Genomic DNA, 23,603 nt, shown 5'->3' on the forward strand with positions numbered 1-23,603 from the left:
ATTGTTCCTCAATTTTTGAGGCCAGTTTATCAGAGGAAAGACCCTTGCCTTTCTTGTCTAAAACTGCTTCGGATAACTCATTATCAACAAAGTCCAAGACTTCTTCTTCCATATTAAGATCTGGGACAGATGCCTCAGAATTTACTGTGGAAGGCACATAAAACAACGAGTCAATATCCACTCGCTTTGAACGTTTGGATGATATAGCATCCTGATTTTCAACGGAAGAAAAACCTTCCGGATAACATTTGGTGTGAGACACAGAATCGTGCTCAAATGAATTATGGGTCTGACATACAGACATTTCATCATAAGACCTCTTGCGACGAGTTCGTGAATGCTGGTCAGGTCTTACAGCTGTGCCGGAAGAACTCCGCCCTTTATCCCTGCTTATATAATAATTAACGAACTCTTTAAAAAGTCCAGTCAATTCGTTCAAATCTCTTCGTACATTCAATAAATCTAACGACGAATGCGTATGAAGAAAACCTGGTTGTGTTTCGGAAGAAGACCCAGGATCGACTTCGACTCCTGAACCTTGCACGTGTGGGGTCAGAGGTCGAAGGTCACTAGTAAACTCAAACTCAAACTCAAAATATTTTTTCAACATTAAATTGATTAATTACAATATACCGGTTAACATAATTGTACTAAATATACAATATCCAAGTTAATTTGGCTAAATAACAATGAATGGTCAACCGCAATATTTTATAGAACAGCAATGAGAATTAAACACTAGTAGCATTTTGGTTATCCATAACTAAAAAACAAATTGTAACTAGTGTAAATATCAACGCTAGATTAGCTTGAAAATAAGAATAGGAATACGATAAATTCAAAAAGAGAAAAGTAAAATACCGACTTGTTCAAACACGTTGCTCCACTGGCTTCTTATCAGCTCGAAACACCAACAGGTTGAAGGTCGAACGCCGCGCGTAGCTCGTATAAATACCGAAAAGAGTTTGGGTTCTAGTTATGGAAAATAATTATGAAAGTTTTCATACAAACATGATGAGGATTGTTGTTTGTTATATCTCCCAATCCTCGTATATATTTTCAGCTTCCAATATTTGAAAATGTCGATCAATAATTTAAAGCAGTTAGAAGCAATTTTCGTGCTTATAATTATTAGTTATCCTTCATAAATAACTGAGTATAATCCAAAAGAGAGAGAAATATGCCGTGCTAAAAAAATAATATGTTGAATAAGCTTTGACGATGTTGAAAAGACTTGGCGATGACGCAGAACTGGGGACGTATAACTTAAGAAGTACTTTGGTGGCAGCAGTGAATAGGCATTCAAATTTAGCTGGGGATCAGAAAAAAGGGCTTATGAAATCTGTGTATGTCGGAAAAAAATCCAGATGTATTTGGGAAGAAACTGTTTGTGTTCTCACTTTGTAAAAGTAAAACATAATACTTTATTTCAAAGCGGTCATAAAAATTATCCATTTATGCATTATTGAGATGGTCTTTATGGCTCAAAGAACCTCAGTATTTTGCATTTGAGATCCTCATGAGTCACCTCCTTTTGTGGCGCTTTTTAACTTAAATCAAATTGAGTTTAGCTTGAAAAGTGTTTTCAAATAACGTCTTAACTCAGTGCTGAATCTGATAAAAATGACTGCATTGAAAAAGGAGTTGCAATAAGCTAGTAAACGAACATACTGCAACACTGTTCCATGATACATTTTTCCAGAAAACTGTCTATAGACCAATAAGCCGACCGCAGGTATATAGGAAACAGTGTATACGGTAAGGATAAAAACCATAGCTTTTCCAAATTCTGTCTCTGGCCTTCTCCTTCTGCCTCCCCTAGCATCCAAAGATTGGCCATTTTTCACTATGCAGCGAATTTTGTCGGAGCTCTTTTGACTGCTATCTCTTCGATCTTCCTTCCTGTCTCTATCTTTTTTCTTCGCCAATCTCGCTTTATCTACTTCGTCTTGAATTACTTCCGCCTTGCCAACAGTACTTTGACAGTTTTCTTTGCTGTTGACTTCCATACATGAGTTAACCATAATGTTACAATTATCATTGTTATCAGCTTGAGAAGGCTGTAGATCCTGCTCTGGTGGAAATCCCGCTTCTTTGACTTCAGAGTGAACTCCACTACCTGTTACTCTGTTCCTTATCGAAAAATATGTCCAGAGGTAGATAGCAAAGAAAAATACGAAAAATGCAAGGTAAAATAATAAAAGTATATATGGAAAGGACCAGCCGATAAATAAAACAATCGTGACAAGTACCAAATCAGATATCAGTACAATATAACTTCTTTTCATTGTCATCAATTCTGAATACCTCATGAGCAATTTCATGTGAATGCACCGATCGACTGCAATGGTTATTATAATAGACCAAGAGTATTGTAATAAGAAGTTCCTGGCAATTTCTGCTGCTACAAAGCCAATATCCACTTTCAATAGAAGTTGTATATGGTAGGAAAACCCTGCTAGACCGACAAAAAAATCTGAGACACATAAGCAGAAAATAAACCAATTGGAAACGATTTTGAGTTTGTTGAGCTTCTTCAGTGAATATGCAAGAAGAAAATTTAGTACCATATTCAAGATGTCAATAGTAATTCCAAATATGAAGTAAATGATTTCGATGTGATTGCTAGGCATCTCGGCTGCAGGAACTGGCAACAAGTGGATTATTTTATTTCATCACGTAGTTTCAGTAGATATCAGCAGCGACTGTCGACGCGCGAAAAGAGCCCATAACAACAAGCAACACGAAACCATAATCAAAATGAACGCAAAAAATATGCAATGCACTAAATTATGATCTAGTTATAACAGATCATGCAGCTTCAAAATTTAGTTGGCTTGACAGAAGTGTGTGATTTGTATCGCAAAAAACCTCAGCAGTTTACTGTACTCAAGATACGATACCTAAGCTTGGCTTGAAACGGCTCTCAATCGTACGGCAACGCCTTTTCTCTTTATTGAATTTCTCTATTTGTCTTGCAATTTGGAACTCCTAAATTTTCTTAATTTCTCAAATGCAGTTTTATTGTAAGTTTTTATTGATCGTTAATTGCCAATATTTTTCGAAGGATAAAATTAAAAAACGACCGTCAATTTTTCAATTTCCGTGCATTTGAAATAAATATTTACAAATTGAGTTATTGAGACTAACCTAAATACCTTTCAACGACCATCTGGCCTTATTTTTTACTCTCTTCGCAATTCCTTGAGGACCAAATCGAAAACACAGAACACAAGATTCCTCCAAGCTTAATCTTTTAAAGTCAAATAGAAGACGTCTCTACTGTTCAAATGTAGTAAAACTTTCCTCTTTCTGTTTAATATTCCTCTTTAATATTCAGAGGAATTTTAAAATATTCCTCTTTCTGGATTCCTTTTATTTGCACAATAATCTCATTCCATACATAATCAGTGAAATTTTCGCATTCATTTTCTCTTGAATTTTCCCTTCAAGCTTTTTAGGAGTCTTCAGCGATTGCTTTTATGTTCAGGAATATCAAGTTGATGTTTCGGTGAATTAGAATTATATTTAGGAATTATAATTTGAGCGTAAAGTAAAAAGCTCCTAAAAACCCATTTAATTTAGGAGCTTTTTACTATGCTAATATAGGAAGATGGCAGATACGAAAGATTTCAGTGGAAAAATTTGGAAAAATTTTTGAACTGAGATAGAAAATTTCCACTCTGGTCATAATTTATCAAGGGATCCGCCAAGTAGTCTTGTTTTTTCAGTTTTCAATTTAGGCAGTACTATGGAAGCCTTTCTTTCCTGTCAGACAACCAGAAAACCTCATTCCAATCTATACAAACGATCAATTGATGCCAGAAGATCACTTCGTTCCTCGTCAAAAGAGGGGCAGTGCAACAAACAGTGCTCAGTATCCTCAATGCCATCACTTGTTGAGCACATTGGGTTAATTGTATCCCTATAATTGTGTCTGTATTTGTGAGGGTTCAATTTGCTAATGCCAACCCTAAGTTATGTAATATAAGATATTCCTAATGGTTCGTAGATGCCAAAAACAGATCGCAATAGGAGGATGTATTATGAATAGCAGTTTTAATTTAAAAACAGTAACAGGTGGTTCTAGTATGATTTTGTGGATCAAGCTTATTCCATCCTGATAAGCAATTTTGATAGAAAGTAGACTGAAATCATGTAGTTCCTGCGCCCATTTGCACGATTGCGTCCTGCCTACAAAGAGAATATAGAAACTGGTAAACTGATGGGATTGGTTCACTAGTATCAAAAGGTGCGGAATTATTTAGAAAATTTATTTAGAAAGGTGAGGCGTCAACTCCATCTCTAAAGATTTAGCGATTCTCAGCCTAACTCCGCGTATAACTTTTCACGTGATGTTATTTCCATGCTCTTGTCATCACAAGTGCAGCAGAATATTGAACAGACCTTACAGAAATTCCAATACTTGTCAACCTTACATTAAACAGTTTCTATGATAGATGCAATCTTTTCTCCTTTTTTTTTACTTTCCTGATCGTCTCAACATGTTTCAATCCAAAGAATGTCTACAACAAAAAGCTTTGACATAAGCCGACTTTCTAGACACTGGTCTCTTGCCGGTTCTTTAAAGTCACACTTGTTGCTAGCTGGTTCCATGCTTTTTGTAAACTTACGAAATATAACAGAAAAAAACTTAAAATATCAAGACAGATTTGTACACTTCCATTACCAAAGTAAAGCCCTTCCGTATACGTTGAGAATTTGAGCGTTGACAATAGATCATCATTATTTTACATTTCATGAGTCTCCCCCTCGAATAGTTTCCACCCCCCCCCCTCATAGTAAACAGTAATTTTTCATTTTCTTTTTTAAGGTATAGTTTTCCTAAAGTCAAGAAAAACACAAAATCAAAAAATTTTAAGTATGAGGCTTTTTTGACAAGGCCCAGTGCCCAGTGTTTTTGAAATTTCATGCTTCCTCTACAGAATTCAATGTTTCTAAACCTGATCCTACTTGTAGTGTCATTGTGATATCAAGCAAGATGTAATGTAAAGCAGTTCCCTTCAAGTGAAAAACATAAGATATAAATTGAAAACCATAGACTTTGGCTTTATACAGAGACTGTTTGCAAAAGGAATAAAGAGGACAAAGCATGGGCGGTCCATACCTATATGCCTTTTTTGGGAAAAATTTTTGTATGAGCATAACAAAACAACACATGTATGAAAACATTTCTTGTGCTGTGAGAAATCAAGGAGTATTTCTGTCACTGCTAATTCTTCTAGTCAAATTCCGAAAGGGGGTTTAGATATTCTTGAATCGTTAAACCAAAACTTCATAAAAGTAAGCCGTTTAAAAAATCATTGCATAAAAAAAACTTTGACCACAATAATCTTGAAGCCCATGGAAGTAATATAAGAAACGAGCGGGTAATGCAATGCAATGGTAATGTCTATTTCGTATGTCATTTATCCTCAATAATTTTGTTTTCTGATATAGTAAAGTGCAGAAATAAATTTTAGCTTTTAAAATTTCACACAGGAATGAATGACTGTTTTTAATGATACCAATGTTCCCATCTCCGAAAATCCTATCAACTTTTCTCAACGTTGATTGTGAACGCAACTTTAGTGGTAAAAGGACCATATAGTCAGTTTACAATATTTTTCATCTTTAAAACATGGCTTGTAATATGATCTTAAACAAATAATTATTACTTAAATTTCATTACTTATCATAGTCTTAATCATCTAACAATCAATAATATTAAAATAGAATTATACATTACTTCACATGGTAGCAATTTCTTAACTGACTCCGTGAAGTGAGACATAAAGGACAGAACAGTAAAATAAATATTCATCAACTCCAGCCCATTCATCTTACACGTAAATAATCTGATGTTTTCCTTTTCTCTCGTTAACTTTAGAGAAACTTTGGAGACTAATAGTTCAAGTATACTGGTCATCTGGTTCATTTACCTTTATCTCCCTCTCCTTTGCTTAATAATTTGGTGAGTGACTTGGGTGATGAATGAAAATGTTCAGGATAGTTAATGAGAGGTAACGGAAGGTTAGGACAATTGTGGACAGGAAGGTTAGGTAGAATGATATGTCATCTCTTGACCAAAATGCCAGTAGAGAGCCTAATAGTGGTTCATCGTCTTTGTAATAAAAGAGTTTGAAAATAACGTTTTAACTCGCTGCTAAAGTATATGAAAATCACAGCATTAAAAGATGAGTTACAGTTTGGAAGCAAACCAATGTATTTTAGGTATGAAAAGGCTACCAGGTTCGGAGACAAGATATTAATCAAAAAAATTATGTTAACTGACACAATGGAAACAGCGAATCCAGTTAGAATAAAGATCATTGCTTTTCCAAATTCATTTTCCGGTCTTTTACCTCTTTTTCTAGTAGAAGCGACTTTTTGAGCATCACGATTTTTGCTTAAATGGTCATCTTCACCTGCACCACTTTCTTTCGCTACAAACCTATGGCAGTTGTTTGGTGACATTTCTCTCCTTTCTACAGTTCTATGCTGCTTCTCTTCTTGCCCTCCAAAACATGCTTCTCTGATGCCTGTTGTATTCACCTGATTGACGTTGTTGGTGCACGTGATATTTCCAATGTTGATTTGATTATTTTGATCATTTACAAGGTCGGCACAGCGATGTTCATTTTGTGAAGAGAAGTCAGCAACGGTGTTCTTAGGGCCAGAATGAACTCTGATATTTTTGACATTTTCTTTTATAGAAAAATACGTCAAGATGTATATGATGCATAAAAAGAGAAAAAAAATTAAGAAGATTGAAAAATATATTTTTTTGAAGAAGTATCTGAAAACAAGCGAGGCAGCTGCATTAATTGGATTCAAAACAAGAATCACTCGGCTCTTTCGAATTGTCATGAAACTGCCGTATCTGTTAAGTAACTTCATATGAATGCATCGGTCTATTGCGATTGTGATTGTGAGAAAACCAGAACAATGCAAAAAAAGCACCACTGGTACATTAAGGGGAAAAACAATCTTGCTGTTAATCTGTAAAAGGCATCCAATATGATAAAGTAATCCAGTTGCACCAACAAGGAAATCTGATACACTCAACCAGAAAATGAACAAATAAGATACGATTCCTAGTTTGTTGAGCTTCTTCAAAGCATATGCAAGGGAAAAGTTGAGCACCAAGTTTGAAATATCTATTGCAATGCCAAGAACATCTCGAAGTATTTCTTGCTTTTCGCTTGCCATTTGAATTCTTTTACTATTCCTATAAACGGAGTTTGAACGGGTTAGAATAACCTGATTCACGTTAGAACTCGTTATATTACACCAGTGACGGCGCCAAGGGTTGTATGGGGGTGATTACCCCCCCTTACTTTTCTGAAAATATGGTCTACACATTTCTTCTAAAAATTAATTAAAATTGCTGGGTAGGGAGGGGTAGATCAAATTTCCTAAGGAAAGTTAATTTGGTATAAATTACGGAAAGGAGGCCAAAGGGGCATGGTCCCACTGGGCGCGGTCATTACCCTCCCATTCTATAATAGCTAGCGCTTCAATTGTATGACACAAATTATAATTCAAAATTTTCCAGATTGAAGCAAACGATGCCCGAGAAAACATAGCATTAAATACAGTCGGTGATGTTACTGATGAAAAACCTGAATAATGTATATTAGAGAGAAAGGCATTGCAAGCAACAAGTCTTTCAAGCATCAATGAAAATCTTAGAAGGAAAAATGAAAATTGGAATGGTTTGAGTAAATTTACCTTAACAAAAGGAAAGGAACAAGTGTAGAAAAGTGTCTCTATGGTTCTGCAATCGAAAATGACAAAAGTTTACAAGTTTGTGTCCAACCCAATTTCTTTTCCTATCATAATATACTTACTTTGAATTTTTCCTTGCAAATGCTACCAACGGATACCTTTTCTCTCCAGGAAAACGTGCTGCTATTGCTTTATGATAATTGTTTTCACTTAAATGCAGTTGAAACCTCTTCAAATTTTATTGTAAAGATATGTAAACAATTATATCAGCTGCTTCTTTTGTTTAATACTATTGCCACTTTTCTTTAGCAAACATTGTTTTTATTTAAATTCTAAATCAAAGGTAGTATTTCGATTGGATCTTCTATCTTGCCATCAATCTGTCAGCTCAAAGAAAGCAAGGGCTTTGATACCTAGCGAGAATATTTTCCTTTTGCTAACATCTTTTTTCGCCTTATCTGGGCAAAGCTCTTTTAAGCATCGTAAAGTCAAGATTGTGGAGCTAATTAGCCCCCATAAAATCGCCTGTTCACTCAATAGTTGAGGCCTAAGACTAAGACATTGTTATTTCCTTGTACTACATTGATAACTTGAAATTTTCATGACAATCAAATCAATATTGACGTCATAGTGACATCATTACATTTTTCAATTGTTTGCTATTTATAAAAATTTTCTTCAAGATTACCATTAAATATCGCAAATACGTAGTTCAATGTAGGCTCTGCGAAAGCTTAACAAAAACAGCTCATTGTAAACTCAAATATTTCTTATCTGTGTCTTCTGTTCGACTGCATCCTCAAGGACTAGCGAGAATATAATATCACTACGTTGATAATTAGGAAACCCTCCTTTGAAATCGCAACGAGTAAAATCTGCCGAAATACAAGAAATGATTCGAAACTTTCGTTTTTGATGAAAGTTTGATGAAATATGTTTCCGCAACTGGTTGTTTATTTTCTTTCTTGATCTTTTCGTCCCTACTTCTGACGTAATATACTCTGTCATAAAATATATTGTTTTTAGATGCATGTTCCATAATGTCAAGAGATATTTAATGATTTTGCTTCTAATGCATGCAAAGGATCAGGAGAGATAATAATAGGCTGCAGGTTTGCTCCATTTTTCAATACTTATGCCACTTCGGCTCCTGCCACTTCATGAGAATTCGGCAAGTGTCATATGACATTTGATAAAGCATTTTAAGAATTGATGTATTTACTACTGCAACGTGTAGAAAGCAAAGGCTGCATAAACTGAGTTATAGACATGCAGACATTTGATAATCATTGGCAGTTAAAAACTCTTTCTGTTGATACTTTTTCAATGTCCTCAACTTATAACTTTCTTTTTAATCAATATATTGGACATACTTTGTTACTGGTAAATCATTCTATCAAATTTGGTTTTTTAGAATTAGATTTAACCTATCCTTAAACTATCAGATAATCAGAATCAGAATCATGCTGAATACTTGGTTAAAAATCTTATGTCACAGTCATTTTTAGCACGTAGTAGAAAGATAATGAAATTAGATCTAGCACCTAAATTTAATTGTAAATTACTTATCTGCTTTTTGCAATAAAGGTCTGGTTGGTAAACTATGGTAAAACTCTTAGAAAAATTGTAGGCTATAGGCTTAGTAAAAGTGTCGTTTTAGATTATTCTTTTTACAAACGTTCTTGAGCCAAAATAAATAAAATCGCATAATACCGACAAAAACAATTCAAAATGTCATTTGTTAATTAAAAATGTTTCTGAACAGTTCTCGTAAGGCATTTATAAAAAACTTGATTCTATAAAATGGACATTTGTCTAAACCTACAACCTTACTTTTACAAGAAGTTTCTCGTGTTCGAAAAAGAGGCAAATTTAGCATAAACAACAAATTCAAAAAATGTTTTACTAACAAAAATACAGCTTTTCACCTACTTTTGCAATGGCTTTAGCAAACACAATTTCATCTAAAAAGACGTTTCTCTTAGCCTATACCCCTATTTTTTCACCAGGTTTCTTAAGGGATAAAAACAAGGTTTAAAACTGATCGAATCATTTCAAAATAGCATTTTATTGATATAAATAAGGCTCCATAGCAGTTTTTACAATGTTACTTGCAGAAAATGCTTCATCCAAATCCAACAATGAACATTTTTCATAATCTTAGGGCCTCTTTACGGACAAATAAAAAACCCGAAGATAAAACGTTAAAAGGTTAGTTTGAGTTTGAAATTAATTAAACAAGGCTTGGCCAAGGTATGGCACAGATTTTATTTTTAGATACAGCATGGTAACATTGAGCATTTAATTATTTGTATATCTGACCCCACTTCTGTTTTCTTTGTGATTATAAACAAAATGTCATGTTATTGCATTCCCTTAAACTGAAAATGTCATCAGATGGCATTTGCTGCAAGAATATTAAAATATGCATGTTATAAAATAAGAATAGTGATTGTCAGCAAAATGCAAAGATAGTTTTTTGAAAAGACTTCGGTAAAAAATAAGTAAATAGATAATTAATAAATAAGTGAAAAAACAAATAATTGATAAAAACAAATAATATATAAATAAATAAATAAACAAATAAATAAAAAATATAAAAATTAATAAATAAATACATAAAAGAATAAATAAATAAACAAATTAATAAATAAATACATAAAAGAATAAATAAATAAACAAATAAATAAATGAGTAAAAAGTAACTTTGGTATTCAAACCTTAGCTTTTTGCTATTTTAGGACAGATTTAATGTATAAGCAAAATACAATTACAACTGTTTGGAATGCCGCTTTATTCAAGGCATTGCTTCAAATGCGCATGCGCAATTAATGTCAATGTCGTTATTTTTAAACCACATAATATACTCTGTGGGAGGAACATTCTTGGCACTAATGGAAATTAGCCAGTCTGAAATAAAAAGTCTAAGAAAATTTAGAGAAAAGGTTGCCATGAGAAAAGTGATAACTAAGTTGTGGTTTATAAATGCAACTGCTACATATAACAGTTTGGATTAAATGTTGTGGAGCGCCTTTGATTGTTAATTTTGCCTTCGCACTAATGCGCATGCTTACATAATGCATCTTTCATTGGTTCAGACGAATGGATAGAATGATTGCCATAACCAGTAGGAATTTAGACTTGCCCCCTCAACAAGATAATTTCTATCTAGTAGACAAGACAGAACGCGGGATTAGGCTCGAACAAAATTAAACGGTCATTTTTGAGCCATAAGTACAAACTGGTGTTCATAATCTTCCATTACGTCATTTTGTTGTCTGAAGTAGTGATTTGCAGAAATGAATGTAATTTTTGGAATTTTCAGCAGGACTTAATGTCAACGTTTCGATGATACACATTCTTCTTCTCTCCCCTCCCTCCCCCCTCTCCCTTCTCCGAAGAAAATGCTACCAACCCCATTGTGACAGCTACCTTCCAAATAAGTTTTTACGTCAGTTGTGAACGCCAGAAAAATGGTAAGCGAACCATGATGTCAGTTTAATAATTTTAAATCTAATAAATATTATTTCGCGTAATACTACTTTGAATTTCATGAATATTCTGTCTTCATATTGAAAAAGTAATAAACAATACTTCGTGAAGGCAATTTTTCATAGGACTCCATCACTCTATGACCGAACCCGTCACTAATAAGCCACCAATGAGTCAATAAGTAAATAGCCATTAATTCCAATCTTTTATTCCAAAAATCATCAATATCAATATCATCAATATCAAATGCAATATGAACAGATGCATTTGTTTCCTCACTTTGACTCTTAAAGAACTTTGGCGAGTAATAGTCTTTGTAAGTCAAAATAAGTGACAATTGTAGCACATTGCTTTTCTCATCAATTATCTAGGGACGCTATCCGTTCTTCATAACTTGAGAAGTGGCTTGGGAGTTAAATAAATCCACTCTTGCGTGAAATTCTCCAAATTAAGCAACTATGTGAGATGCTAGTGAATGTTAAGTATGGTAATAAAACATACAAAGCCATCAAACGTTTTATTGTTTTGAGTCTTATGGAGGTTAAGGAAATTAAGAAACGGGACGTGAGCTGAGATTTTAAAAGAGGTACATATGCCCGTATAACCCACAATAAAGATTTATTGCCTTTTAATTATACGAGACTGGAAAAAACGCTTCAAATCACTGCTGAAGCTTACAAATATCACAGCGTTTAAGGATGCGTAACAATTTGGCAGCAGATTAATGTATCTAATCGACGAAAAGTCTACCAAATTTGGATACAGCATTTGAAGCAAACGAATGACATTAACTGGCAAAAAGGCAACAGTGAAGCCTGCTAAAACAAAGATCATCGCTTTTCCAAATTCGTTTTCAGGCCTTTTCATTCTGTTCCTAGTAATAGTGACTTTTTGAGTGTCACGATTGCTGTTCAAATGCGATTTTTCAACTGCATCTCTTTTCTTAATTCCAGCCTTGTGGCAATTATTTTCTGCTTTTTCTCTACTTTCCTTGTTTGATACTGTACAAATTTCAAAATCTTGTTTTCTTGCAGAGCATTTCTTCTCTTTCTCTTCCTGCTTTGCAAGACGTGTTTCTTGGATAGGTAAAACATTCAATTGATTGACGTTATTTGTGCACGTGACATTTGCAATGTTGTCGTGATCGTTTACAAGATCAGCACAGCGATGTTCATTTTGTGGAGACAAGTCAGTGCTCTTCAGTCCAGAATGAAGCTCAATCTTTTTGACATTCTTTCTGATTGAGAGGTACGTCGAAATGTATACAATGCACAAAAAGAAAAACAAAACTAAGAAAATTGATAAAAATATTTCTTTAAAAAAGTGTTTGAAAACAAGCGAGGCAGCTGCATTAATTGCATTCAAAACAAGAATCACGTGGCTCTTTCGAATTGTCATGAAACTGCCGTATCTGTTAAGTAACTTCATATGAATGCATCGGTCTATTGCGATTGTGATTGTGAGAAAACCAGAACAATGCAAAAAAAGCACCACTGGTACATGAAGAAGAAAAACAATCTTGCTGTTAATCTGTAAAAGGCATCCAATATGATAAAGTAATCCAGTCGCACCAACAAGGAAATCTGAAACACTCAACCAGAAAATGAACAAATAAGATACGATTCTTAGTTTGTTGAGCTTCTTCAAAGCATATGCAAGGGAAAAGTTGAGCACCAAGTTTGAAATATCTATTCCAACTCCGAGAATATTGTACAGAATTTCTTGCTTTCCTCCTGCCATTTCCGTGCAAACTTCTTTGTGCAAACTGCTAGGAACGAACGGGTAGATAAAAGCTTGTTTCTCATTTTATTTCACTACACTGCCTACAATTGCAGTCAAAACCTTCCAAATTCAATCACTTTCCTCTCAGAAAACATATTATGGAATAAAAAGTGTAAAATTGTTTATGAATTACTGATTCTATAAGGAACAAAGAATAGCGTGCACCTCATGTATATGAATTTTGCCTGTCCTAATTTATTCTTTATGTATGTCCTAATTCTTGCAAACCTGACACTAAAAGGCTTCTTTGTGCTCATTAAGTAAAACACAATATATATAAATAAAAGTATAAAAGAGTCCTTTAACGTTTCCGAATAGAGGAATAATAAACATGTTCTGTTTTTAAGTTCTAATACTTATCAATGGTTTACTGTCTGATTTTAAATGCATAAAGCATTAGCTTTTGATGGTGTGTATTAGACTGCAAGTGAAACGTCTTAGGCACATCCCATCTAAAACAAACATATCGTTCAAACAGAAAATCTTGAAAGAAAAATTATATACTACGATAATTTGTACTTTCTACGTAACTTTACCTCAATAAATCGTAACAAACATGCGTAGATCAGTGTCTCTGTGATTCTGCATTCGGAAATGATAAAAGTTTACAAGTTAGGATCTTTGCCCATTTCTTTTCAAGCACTGTTTACTTTCTTGAATGTTTTTTGCAAATGCTGCCAACGGATACCTTTTCTGTCCAGGAAAACGTGCTGCTATTGCTTTCTGGTATTTGTTTTCACGGAAATGCAGTTGAAACCTCTTCAAACTTTATTGTAAAGATGTGTAAACATTCATACCAGCTGTCTTGTTATGTTGTTTTGCGTTTGCCACTTTTCGCTTGCAAACATTATTTTCATTGATATTTTTAATCAACGGTTCTGTTGTGATTGGATCTTTTACGTTTCCATCAATCTGACAGCTCAGAAAATCATTTATCTTGCACTGCATGTTTTCAAATCCTTTTTTATGTCTCTAAGCAAAAAATTGCCCTGATTTGAAAGAGCCTAAATAAAAGCATAGATTCTTTTTTAACTTCAATTGCTTGACCTAGTTATTCACTTTGAAGTTTTTTCTTTGCCTAGCATCCCTTTGTGATTCTTCATTACGGTTATAGTATATCCAATTGGCTGTAGCAAAGGAATGATACTTGCACACTTCCAAGCAAGTACCTATCGAAAAACCTTGATTAAGGGACTTGTGACCAACAATTTTCTAAAAAAATCGTTACTCGTGATAAAATTATCAAAAAAACGTGTATGAGAACTGAAAGCGACAATTCACTTAAATTTTTATTTTAGGATAATTAACACATTTTTCTTGAAATATGATTACTCAGTACTATAATACTAATATTAAGTGTAAATTGGATATGCTATTAACGTATTTTCAAATATTTTGCTTGCAAAAACGTCTTTGCAACTTCCGGTTTCACAAGAAGCTAAGCTATTTTCTTGATAATAAGAGACTTTTCAAGATTTTTTAAAGTTTTTGATCGTTAATAGAGAACTTTTTGAATCTGGATTGGCATTTTAACAAACATGGCCTAGACGTATAACGTTCTAATCATTGATGCTGTATCGTTGCAGAAACGAGTAAGGTCGACGTCTTGAAATGTAGCAATGTGACATGGCTCATGGGCTGGCTCATTCGAAAAAAAATACCCGCATGTTCATTTCTCTAATTATTTGATCTCACTGCTATCAGGGCATCAAACGTTATTATACATACTTAAATAGAGCTAACTCCTACTTGTACCTATCAAGTCAAATTAGCAGGTATCATATTCAAGCAACATTTATTTCTCGAGAAATCCAGCACACGATCTCATTTTAATGCCTGCACAGACATGGACCTGTACTTTAATTAAAACCAAAAGGAAGAAATCCACAAATAAGTAAATTCTACGCTTATATGTGCTCAAATCCAGTCATCACGTTGCTCTACATTGCTTTGTTTCTTCTGTTCACGGCTATATATTTCTGCATGTGATTAACTTTAAAGCATCTTGATATTTACGCAAAGACTCCCTTCCATCAGCTTATCTATCGAACATAGAAGAATCTCTAAAAACGAGTTTGACGCAATAATGAGGTCTAGAAATTATTGTAAATCGTATTTTATGTCAATATGAAGATGTAATTAAACTCCTAAAGAAAAATTTACTTTGACAGAATCTTAGCTTAGAAAAAAGATTGAGATTTCAAATTGATAACGTGATTATTTTGTAAATATTTGACGTTTCTTGTTCGGAGTTTTGCTTTTCGGAAAAAAATCTCTTTGCAGAAATTGAACAAATGCAAAACATCGCAGTTTATAAGCAATACTGTATTTGGAAATCAAAGCTACAGGTTAAAATTTAAATATACTGATAAATAATCGGGCCTTTCTTTAATTAAGAGGCAAACATAAAAACTTATAAATTCAAAATATGACAGAGCTTGCCCATTCAAGATTTGCATTTAAAGAGGTATTACTGGTCAGCTGTTAATATTGAAAACACATCGAGAAAGAAAAGACAGAGAGTCAAGAGGAATAGAAAGTCGTTCAAAAAAGATCCTCCTCTTGTTATTCGGTAAACGTAAGTCCTGTGAAATATATAAATCTTACAAACCGAATCACGGAGAGCAAAACTTGTATAGTGCGTGTCAAAGGAGTTAGATAATAAAATTTAAATATACTGATTCACGAATCGAGAAATCGTGACAACTCTGCAATAAACATAAATCACCTACAGCCTGCTTGCTATATATGAGTAAAATATACTTTGATATAAAAGAGATAGGTTGACAACATTTCCAACAAACTTTCCAATTCAAATAAAATTTAAGTTGCATTTGAGCCTGATCCTTTTGAAAACTGCCATGCAACTAAATCCACAAGCAGTGACATCTTGGATGTCTCAGACCTAAACACTTCAAAAAGATATTCACAAATTGTCTTCAAAAATTATGAAAGTTTTCATACAAATATGATGAGGATTGTTGTTTCTTATATCTCCCAATCCACGTATATATTTTCAGCTTCCAATATTTGAAAATGTCGATCAATAATTTAAAGCAGTTAGAAGCAATTTTCTTGCTTATAATTATTAGTTATCCTTCATAAATAACTGAGTATAATCCAAAAGAGAGAGAAATATGCTGTGCTAAAGAAATAATATGTTGAATAAGCTTTGACGATGTTACAAAGACTTGACGATGACGCAGAACTGGGGACGTATAACTTAAGAAGTACTTTGGTGGTAGCAGTGAATAGGAATTCAAATTTAGCTGGGGATCAGAAAAAAGGGCTTATGAAATCTGTGTATGTCGGAAAAAAATCCAGATGTATTTGGGAAGAAACTGTTTGTGTTCTCACTTTGTAAAAGTAAAACATAATACTTTATTTCAAAGCGGTCATAAACATTATCCATAAATGCATTATTGAGATGGTCTTTATGGCCCAAAGAACCTCAGTATTTTGCATTTCAGATCCTCATAAGAGTCACCTCCTTTTGTGGCGCTTTTTAACTTAAATCAAATTGAGTTTAGCTTGAAAAGTGTTTTTAAATAACGTCTTAACTCAGTGCTGAAGCTGATGAAAATGACTGCATTGAAAAAGGAGTTGCAATAAGCTAGTAAACGAACATACTGCAGCACTGTTTCATGATACATTTTTCCAGAAAACTGTCTATAGGCCAATAAGCCGACCGCAGGTATATAGGAAACAGTGTATGCGGTAAGGATAAAAACCATAGCTTTTCCAAATTCTGTCTCTGGCCTTCTCCTTCTGCCTCCCCTAGCATCCAAAGATTGGCCATTTTTCACTATGCAGCGAATTTTGTCGGAGCTCTTTTCACTGTTATCTCTTCGATCTTCCTTTTTGTCTCCATCTTTTTTCTTCGCCAATCTCGCTTTATCTACTTCGTCTTGAATTACTTCCGCGTTGCCAGCAGTGTTTTGACAGTTTTCTTTGCTGTTGACTTCCATACATGAATTAACCATAATGTTACAATTACCATTGTTATCAGCTTGAGAAGGCTTTGGCTCCTGCTCTGGTGGAAATTCCGCTTCCTTGACTTCAGAGTGAACTCCACTACCCGTTACTCTGTTCTTTATCGAAAAATATGTCCAGAGGTAGATAGCAAAGAAAAATACGAAAAATGCAAGGTAAAATAATAAAAGGATATATGGAAAGGACCAGCCGATAAATAAAACAATCGTGACAAGTACAAAATCAGATATCAGTACAATATAACTTCTTTTCATTGTCATCAATTCTGAATACCTCATGAGCAATTTCATGTGAATGCACCGATCGACTGCAATAGTTATTATAATAGACCAAGAGTATTGTAATAAGAAGTTCATGGCAATTTTTGCTGCTACAAAGCCAATATCCACTTTCAATAGAAGTTGTATATGGTAGGAAAACCCTGCTAGACCGACAAAAAAATCTGAGACACATAAGCAGAAAATAAACCAATAGGAAACGATTTTGAGTTTGTCGAGCTTCTTCAGTGAATATGCAAGAAGAAAATTTAGTACCATATTCAAGATGTCAATAGTAATTCCAAATATGAAGTAAATGATTTCGATGTGATTGCTAGGCATCTCGGCTGCAGGAACTGGCAACAAGTGGATTATTTTATGTCATCACGTAGTTTCAGTAGATATCAGCAGCGACTGTAGACCCGCTCATAACAACAATCAACGCGAACAAAACTCAAAATGAACGCAAAAAATATGCAATGTACTAAATCATGACCAAGTTCTGACAGATCATGCAGCTTCAACATTTAGTTGGCTTGACAGAAGTGTGTAATTTGTATCGCAAAAAACCTCAGCAGTTTACTGTACTCAAGATACGATACCTAAGCTTGGCTTGAAACGGCTCTCAAACGTACGTCATCGCCTTTTCTCTTTATTGAATTTCTGTATTTGTCTTGCAATCTGGAACTCCTAAATTTTCTTAATTTCTCGAATGCAGTTTTATTGTATGCTTTTATTGATCACAAATTACTCGCTAATTGCCAATATTTTTCAAAGGATTAAAGTAAAAAATGACCCTCGATTTTTCAATTTCCGTGCATTTGAAATAAATATTTACAAATGGAGGTATAGAGTTCTAATGTGATGACGTCACAAAAATCTATTTTTAGAATTTTTGAATTTTGACTCCATAACCTGAAAGATCATCATGAAATACCTCTAAATGTGGAAAATCAGGCAAGTGTATTACGAAATGGCAGAGATATGGCCACATGTTTACTGGTTCTCTCCCCATCAAACCTCTGTATTTTGGTCTCTGTTCATAACTTTATGAACAGAGCGAAAATAACAGTGATTCGTTAGCAAACTTCAAATCTTTCATTAGCCATATCTCAACCGATTTTAGACATATCTGGCCAATTTTGCATATTTGGAAGTATTTAATGGTGATCTTTTACGCTATGTGGTTAAAATTCAAAAATTCTAAAAATAGGTTTTTGATGACGTCACACTTTAGAACTCTATTGAGACTAACCTAAATACCTTTCAACGACCATCTGGCCTTATTTTTTACTCTCTTCACAATTCCTTGAGGACCAAATCGAAAACACAGAACACAAGATTCCTCCAAGCTTAATCTTTTAAAGTCAAATAGAAGACGTCTCTACTGTTCAAGTGTAGTAAAATATTCCTCTTTCTGGCTTTCCTTAATTTTCACAATAATCTCATTCCATACATAATCAGATAGATTTTCGCATTCATTTTCTCTTTGAATTTTCCCTTCGAGCTTTTTAGGAGTCTTCAGCGATTGCTTTTATGTTTAGGAATATCAAGTTGATGTTTCGGTGAATTAGAATTATATTTAGGAAATATGATTTGAACGTAAAGTAAAAAAACTCCTAAAAAGCCCATTTAATTTAGGAGCTTTTTACTATGCTGATATAGGAAGATGGCAGATACGAAAGATTTCAATGGAAAAATATAAGGTTAAAATTTCATTTATTTCAAAAAACATGTCAAAATACTAGTTTTCAGCTGCTTGAAAGCAGACAGCTGGCAAGAGACAATACTCTATTGACTACAATTGTGATTCTCAAATTATTCCTTCGAAAGTAAGATTATGTACGAAAGCACGAATTAAATTTTAAAAGTAAATGAGGTTACAAATTAATCTATTTTATATCAAAATGTTTTTCGATAATTATATGCATGTCACTCTAAATCTGTATTTTGAGAGAAAGCCTAATTGATATTTCAAAGGTGCTTGAACAATCAAATTTCAGATTTCGTCATATTTTTAAGGTCAGGATGCACGATCATATTCGCATCATATTTCCATCATATTTTTGGTCAATAAGAAGTTTTATCATTGTCTATGGTCGTGTAAGCGCTTAAAACTTCGCATCATAATTGACTTTCTGGCTTTAAACTTATCTTCATAGTTGGAAAAATTTTTGAACTGAGATAGAAAAATCTTCCACTCTGATAATATTTTATCAAGGGATCCGCCAAGTAGTCTCGTTTTCTGGTTTCAATTTAGGCAGTAATATGGAAGCCTTTCTTTCCTGTCAGACAACCAGAAAAACTCATTCCAATCTATACAAAGGATCAATTGATGTCAGAAGATCACTTCGTTCCTCGTCAAAAGAGGGGCAGTGCAACAAACAGTGCTCAGTATCCTCAATACCATCACTTGTTTAGCACATTGGGTTAATTGTATCCCTATAATTGTTTCTGTATTTTTGAGGGTTCAATTTGCTAATGCCAACCCTAAGTTGTGTAATATAAGATATTCCTAATGGTTCGTAGATGCCAAAAACAGATCTCGCTGGAGGATGTATTATGGAAGGCAGTTTTGATTTAAAAACAGTAACAGATGGTGCAAGTATGATTTCTGGATCAAGCTTATTCCATTCTGTTAAGCAATGAGGATAGAAAGTAGACTGAAATCATGTAGTCCTTGCGCCCATTTGCACAATTGCGTCCTGCCTAAAAAGAGAATTTAGAAACTGATGAACTGATGGAATTGGTTCACTAGTAAAAAAAGGTGCAGAATTATTTGCTAAGGCCAACCCTAAGTTGTGTAATATAAGATATTCCTAATGGTTCGTAGATGCCAAAAACAGATCGCAATAGGAGGATGTATTATGAATAGCAGTTTTAATTTAAAAACAGTAACAGGTGGTTCTAGTATGATTTTGTGGATCAAGCTTATTCCATCCTGAAAAGCAATTTTGATAGAAAGTAGACTGAAATCATGTAGTTCTTGTATCCATTTGCACAATTGCATCCTGCCTACGAAGAGAGTATAGAAACTGGTAAACTGATGGGATTGGTTCACTAGTTTAAAAAGTTGCAGAATTATTTAGAAATTTATAAAACAAGGTGAGGCGTCAACTCCATCTCTAAAGATTTAGCGATTCTCAGCCTAACTCCGCCTACAACTTTGCACGTGATGTTATTTCCATGCTCTTGTCATCACAAGTGCAGCAGAATATTGAACAGACCTTACAGAAATCCCAATACTAGTCAACCTTACATTAAACAGTTTCTGTTATAGACGCAATCTTTTCTACTTTTTCTACTTGCCTGATGGTCTCAAATGTTTCAATCCAAAGAGGGTCTACAACAAAAAGCTTTGACATAAGCCGACTTTCTAGACACTGGTCTCATGCTGGTTCTTTAAAGTCACACTTGTTGCTAGCTGGTTCCATGCTTTTTGTAAACTTACGAAATATAACAGAAAAAAACTTGAAATATTAAGACAGATTTGTACACTTCAATTACCAAAGTAAAGCCCTGCCGTATACGTTGACAAATTGAGCGTTGACAACAGATGTCATCATAGATGTCTCTCCCCCTCGAATAGGTCCCATCCACCCTCATAGTAAACAGTAATTTTTCATTTTCTTTTTTAAGGTATAGTTCTCCTGCATTCAAAAAAATCAAAAATTTTAAGTGTGAGGCTTTTTTGACAAGGCCCAGTAGAAATGTTTTTAAAATTTCATGCTTCCTCTACAGAGCTCAATGTTTCTAAACCTGATCCTACTTATAGTGTCATTGTGATATCAAGCAAGATGTTATGTAAAGCAGTTCCCTTCAAGTGAAAAACATAAGATACAAATTGAAAACCATAGACTTTGGCTTTATACAGAGACTGTTTGCCAAAGGAATAATGAGGACCAAGCATGGGTGGTCCATACCTATATGCCTTTTTTGGGAAGATTTGTTGTTGTATGAGCATAACAATACAATACATGTATGAAAAAATTTCTTGTGCTGTGAGAAATCAAGGAGTATTTCTGTCACTGCTAATTCTTCTAGTCAAATTCCGAAAGGGGGTTTAGATATTCTTGAATCGTTACACCAAAACTTCATAAAAGTAAGCCATTTAAAAAATTTGCATAAAGAAAACTTTGACCACAATTATCTTGAAGCCCATGGTAGTAATATAAGAAACTAGCGGGACAATGCAATGCAATGGTAATGTCTATTTCGTAGACAAGAAAGGGCCCATTATCAGATTTCAGCGGATCCAAAGCTGTCCGTTTTCAACCAGAAATAGATATACATCGGAGTACATTGAGTTGAATTCATTATTATCATCAATTTCATTTATCCTATCCTCCATAATTTTGTTTTTTGATATAGTAAAGTGCAGAAATAAATATTAGTTTTGAGAAATTTACACAGGAATGAATGCAGTGGCGGACTGGCTACCCTTTGACCCACAGGGAAAAGCAAGCAAAAGGGCGCCAATATGTGTTAAAGTTGCTTATCTTTGGGGCTTGTAAAACGGGCCCGGAAAAATGTTGTCATACTTCATCCTTAATATTCTTTGCAATTGAAAATACCCTATTTAGAATGTCGGAACAATTGGCATTGGCATGAAGAAGACTCTCTGTCAAATTGACTGTATTTGAAACGTGTACACGGCTGGTCAAATTTGTAGGTATCAAGTGACGTATTGTCTCTCAATTTCATGTATCAAATGAAGATATCAAATGATAGATTTTGAAAGTTGGACTAATACTCAAAGCCCGTTTTCAGTTAGCGAGACACTCCCTTACAAGATTTTATAAAGAAAGCAGCTTCTCTGGCCTAGGAGACGAGATTATTTTCAATTAAACTCGATCTCAAAATCTTTAAAAATTTGACGAGATATATGACTTTGTTCTCATCAAACGGTAACCTAAAAATTTTTGAAAGTTTTGGAGCATATCATTGAGAAATGTAAAGGGGTGCCACATCACATGCTAGCCTAATGACTATGTTGCTCCATGCTCCTGCCTCCACGCTACAGTTACATATCATTTACAAAAGATATGATTCCAGTTCATCAGCGTGCGGAATAATGATTAGGTATTGAACATGTGCTCAAAACCGTAGAATTGTCTGAAAGATTTCTGATAACATATCTTGGACAAACAGGCACCGCGGAGCGTTGAGAATAGTGGGGGGCTTCTAAAAAAGTGGGGAGGGGGATAAAACCGGATAAAAAGAGGCTTTTGTGGGACGGCTAAAGCCCCCTCAGCCCCCACCCCCCCCCTGCTCCGCGGTGCCTGACAAATGGAATTTTAGAGATCTTGCTGCCATTATTTTTGTGCCAATTGACGATTTTGCAGATTGATAGGCTCCCTCTCTATGAGAAACTGTGCCTAGAAATGGTAAAAGGAAAACAATTCTTTAGGAAAAGGCACAGTTCCTTTCCGGGACAAAAATTGAAAGAAAAAATGGAAAACCTTTAATAGCTAGTTGTAAATTTCAAAACAGCAGGTTTAACTTTCCATTAATTTTCCTAGAAGGTTCTTACATGAGGGTATCAATCCTCAACAAATTCTATACAAATCTTTTTGAAAAATGGTCAAGATTTTTGACTTCAGTTAGTGATAATTTCTTTTGATGCAAAACTCCTGGTTTTAACGTACAAAAAACAGGATGCCTCTGAGTTATTAGTTGAATTGCAAAACATAATAGCTTGTCACGGACAGGAAGGATTGTCCTCTTTCATTCATAGAGTAGTTTTCACAGTCAAGGAATAGTTGATGGCCCAAAGAAAAAAGGACTATTATTTAAGAGAGACAACACAATGAAAATGCACATATTACGGCAATATTTGAAAAATCCCCTTCTCCCTAAACAACTATTTCAACAAACTTTAACAAATAGCCATAATAAGCGTAATTGCCATAACGTTTGTGTAAATCCCCCCTCCCCATCTCTGATTACATGATATGTGAACGTTCCCATACCCAATAGCCAACACATCCAGTAACAGCCATTCTGATTAGAAAGAACACAGGGAAGTGCTCAGCTATTTTTTTTTCCAAAGTGCGAGCCCTCAGTTATTGAATATCAGGCACTAGGATTAATTTGCATCAGCCATAAGTATAGCCATAAGTCAAAAAACTAATATGGTTAGTCAGATATCATTGGTTTCAAAAAATTATTAGTCATCAGTCAATTGGCAAATAGTCTGCTAGTTAGCTAGTGAAAATCCCTACTACCCCCTCAACAGAAATCAAATTAATTCAAATATTGTGCCTTTGCTTGAAAAAATTGCTAGCTAACCAAAATTACAAGACGTTTTATACTCTGAGGAGTTTCAGACAAAAAAGCTTCTAGAAT

At 34.3% G+C, this 23,603-nt stretch overlaps 2 protein-coding genes across 2 annotated transcripts; both read right to left on the reverse strand.

Moving 5' to 3' along the window:
* Nucleotides 1–4,895: 4,895 nt before the first annotated feature.
* LOC135685488 (uncharacterized) lies at nt 4,896–7,995 on the reverse strand. The gene is made up of 2 exons (XM_065201451.2): nt 7,854–7,995; nt 4,896–7,231 (listed from the first exon to the last, which is right to left on the reverse strand). The coding sequence occupies exon 2, from the start codon at nt 7,210–7,212 to the stop codon at nt 6,118–6,120; it is 1,095 nt and encodes a 364-aa protein (XP_065057523.2). The 5' UTR covers nt 7,213–7,231; nt 7,854–7,995; the 3' UTR covers nt 4,896–6,117.
* A 2,443-nt stretch (nt 7,996–10,438) lies between these two features.
* Nucleotides 10,439–13,862, reverse strand: LOC135685462 (uncharacterized). Its single transcript, XM_065201411.2, has 2 exons — nt 13,542–13,862; nt 10,439–12,988 (listed from the first exon to the last, which is right to left on the reverse strand). Exon 2 carries the CDS (start codon nt 12,961–12,963, stop codon nt 11,842–11,844), a length of 1,122 nt encoding a protein of 373 aa, XP_065057483.2. The 5' UTR covers nt 12,964–12,988; nt 13,542–13,862; the 3' UTR covers nt 10,439–11,841.
* Between the last annotated feature and the right edge of the window lie 9,741 nt (nt 13,863–23,603).

The sequence above is a fragment of the Rhopilema esculentum genome, chromosome 15 (assembly GCF_057945365.1).
Source record: "Rhopilema esculentum isolate cy_ngs chromosome 15, ASM5794536v1, whole genome shotgun sequence".
In the NCBI taxonomy this organism is placed as follows: domain Eukaryota; kingdom Metazoa; phylum Cnidaria; class Scyphozoa; order Rhizostomeae; family Rhizostomatidae; genus Rhopilema; species Rhopilema esculentum.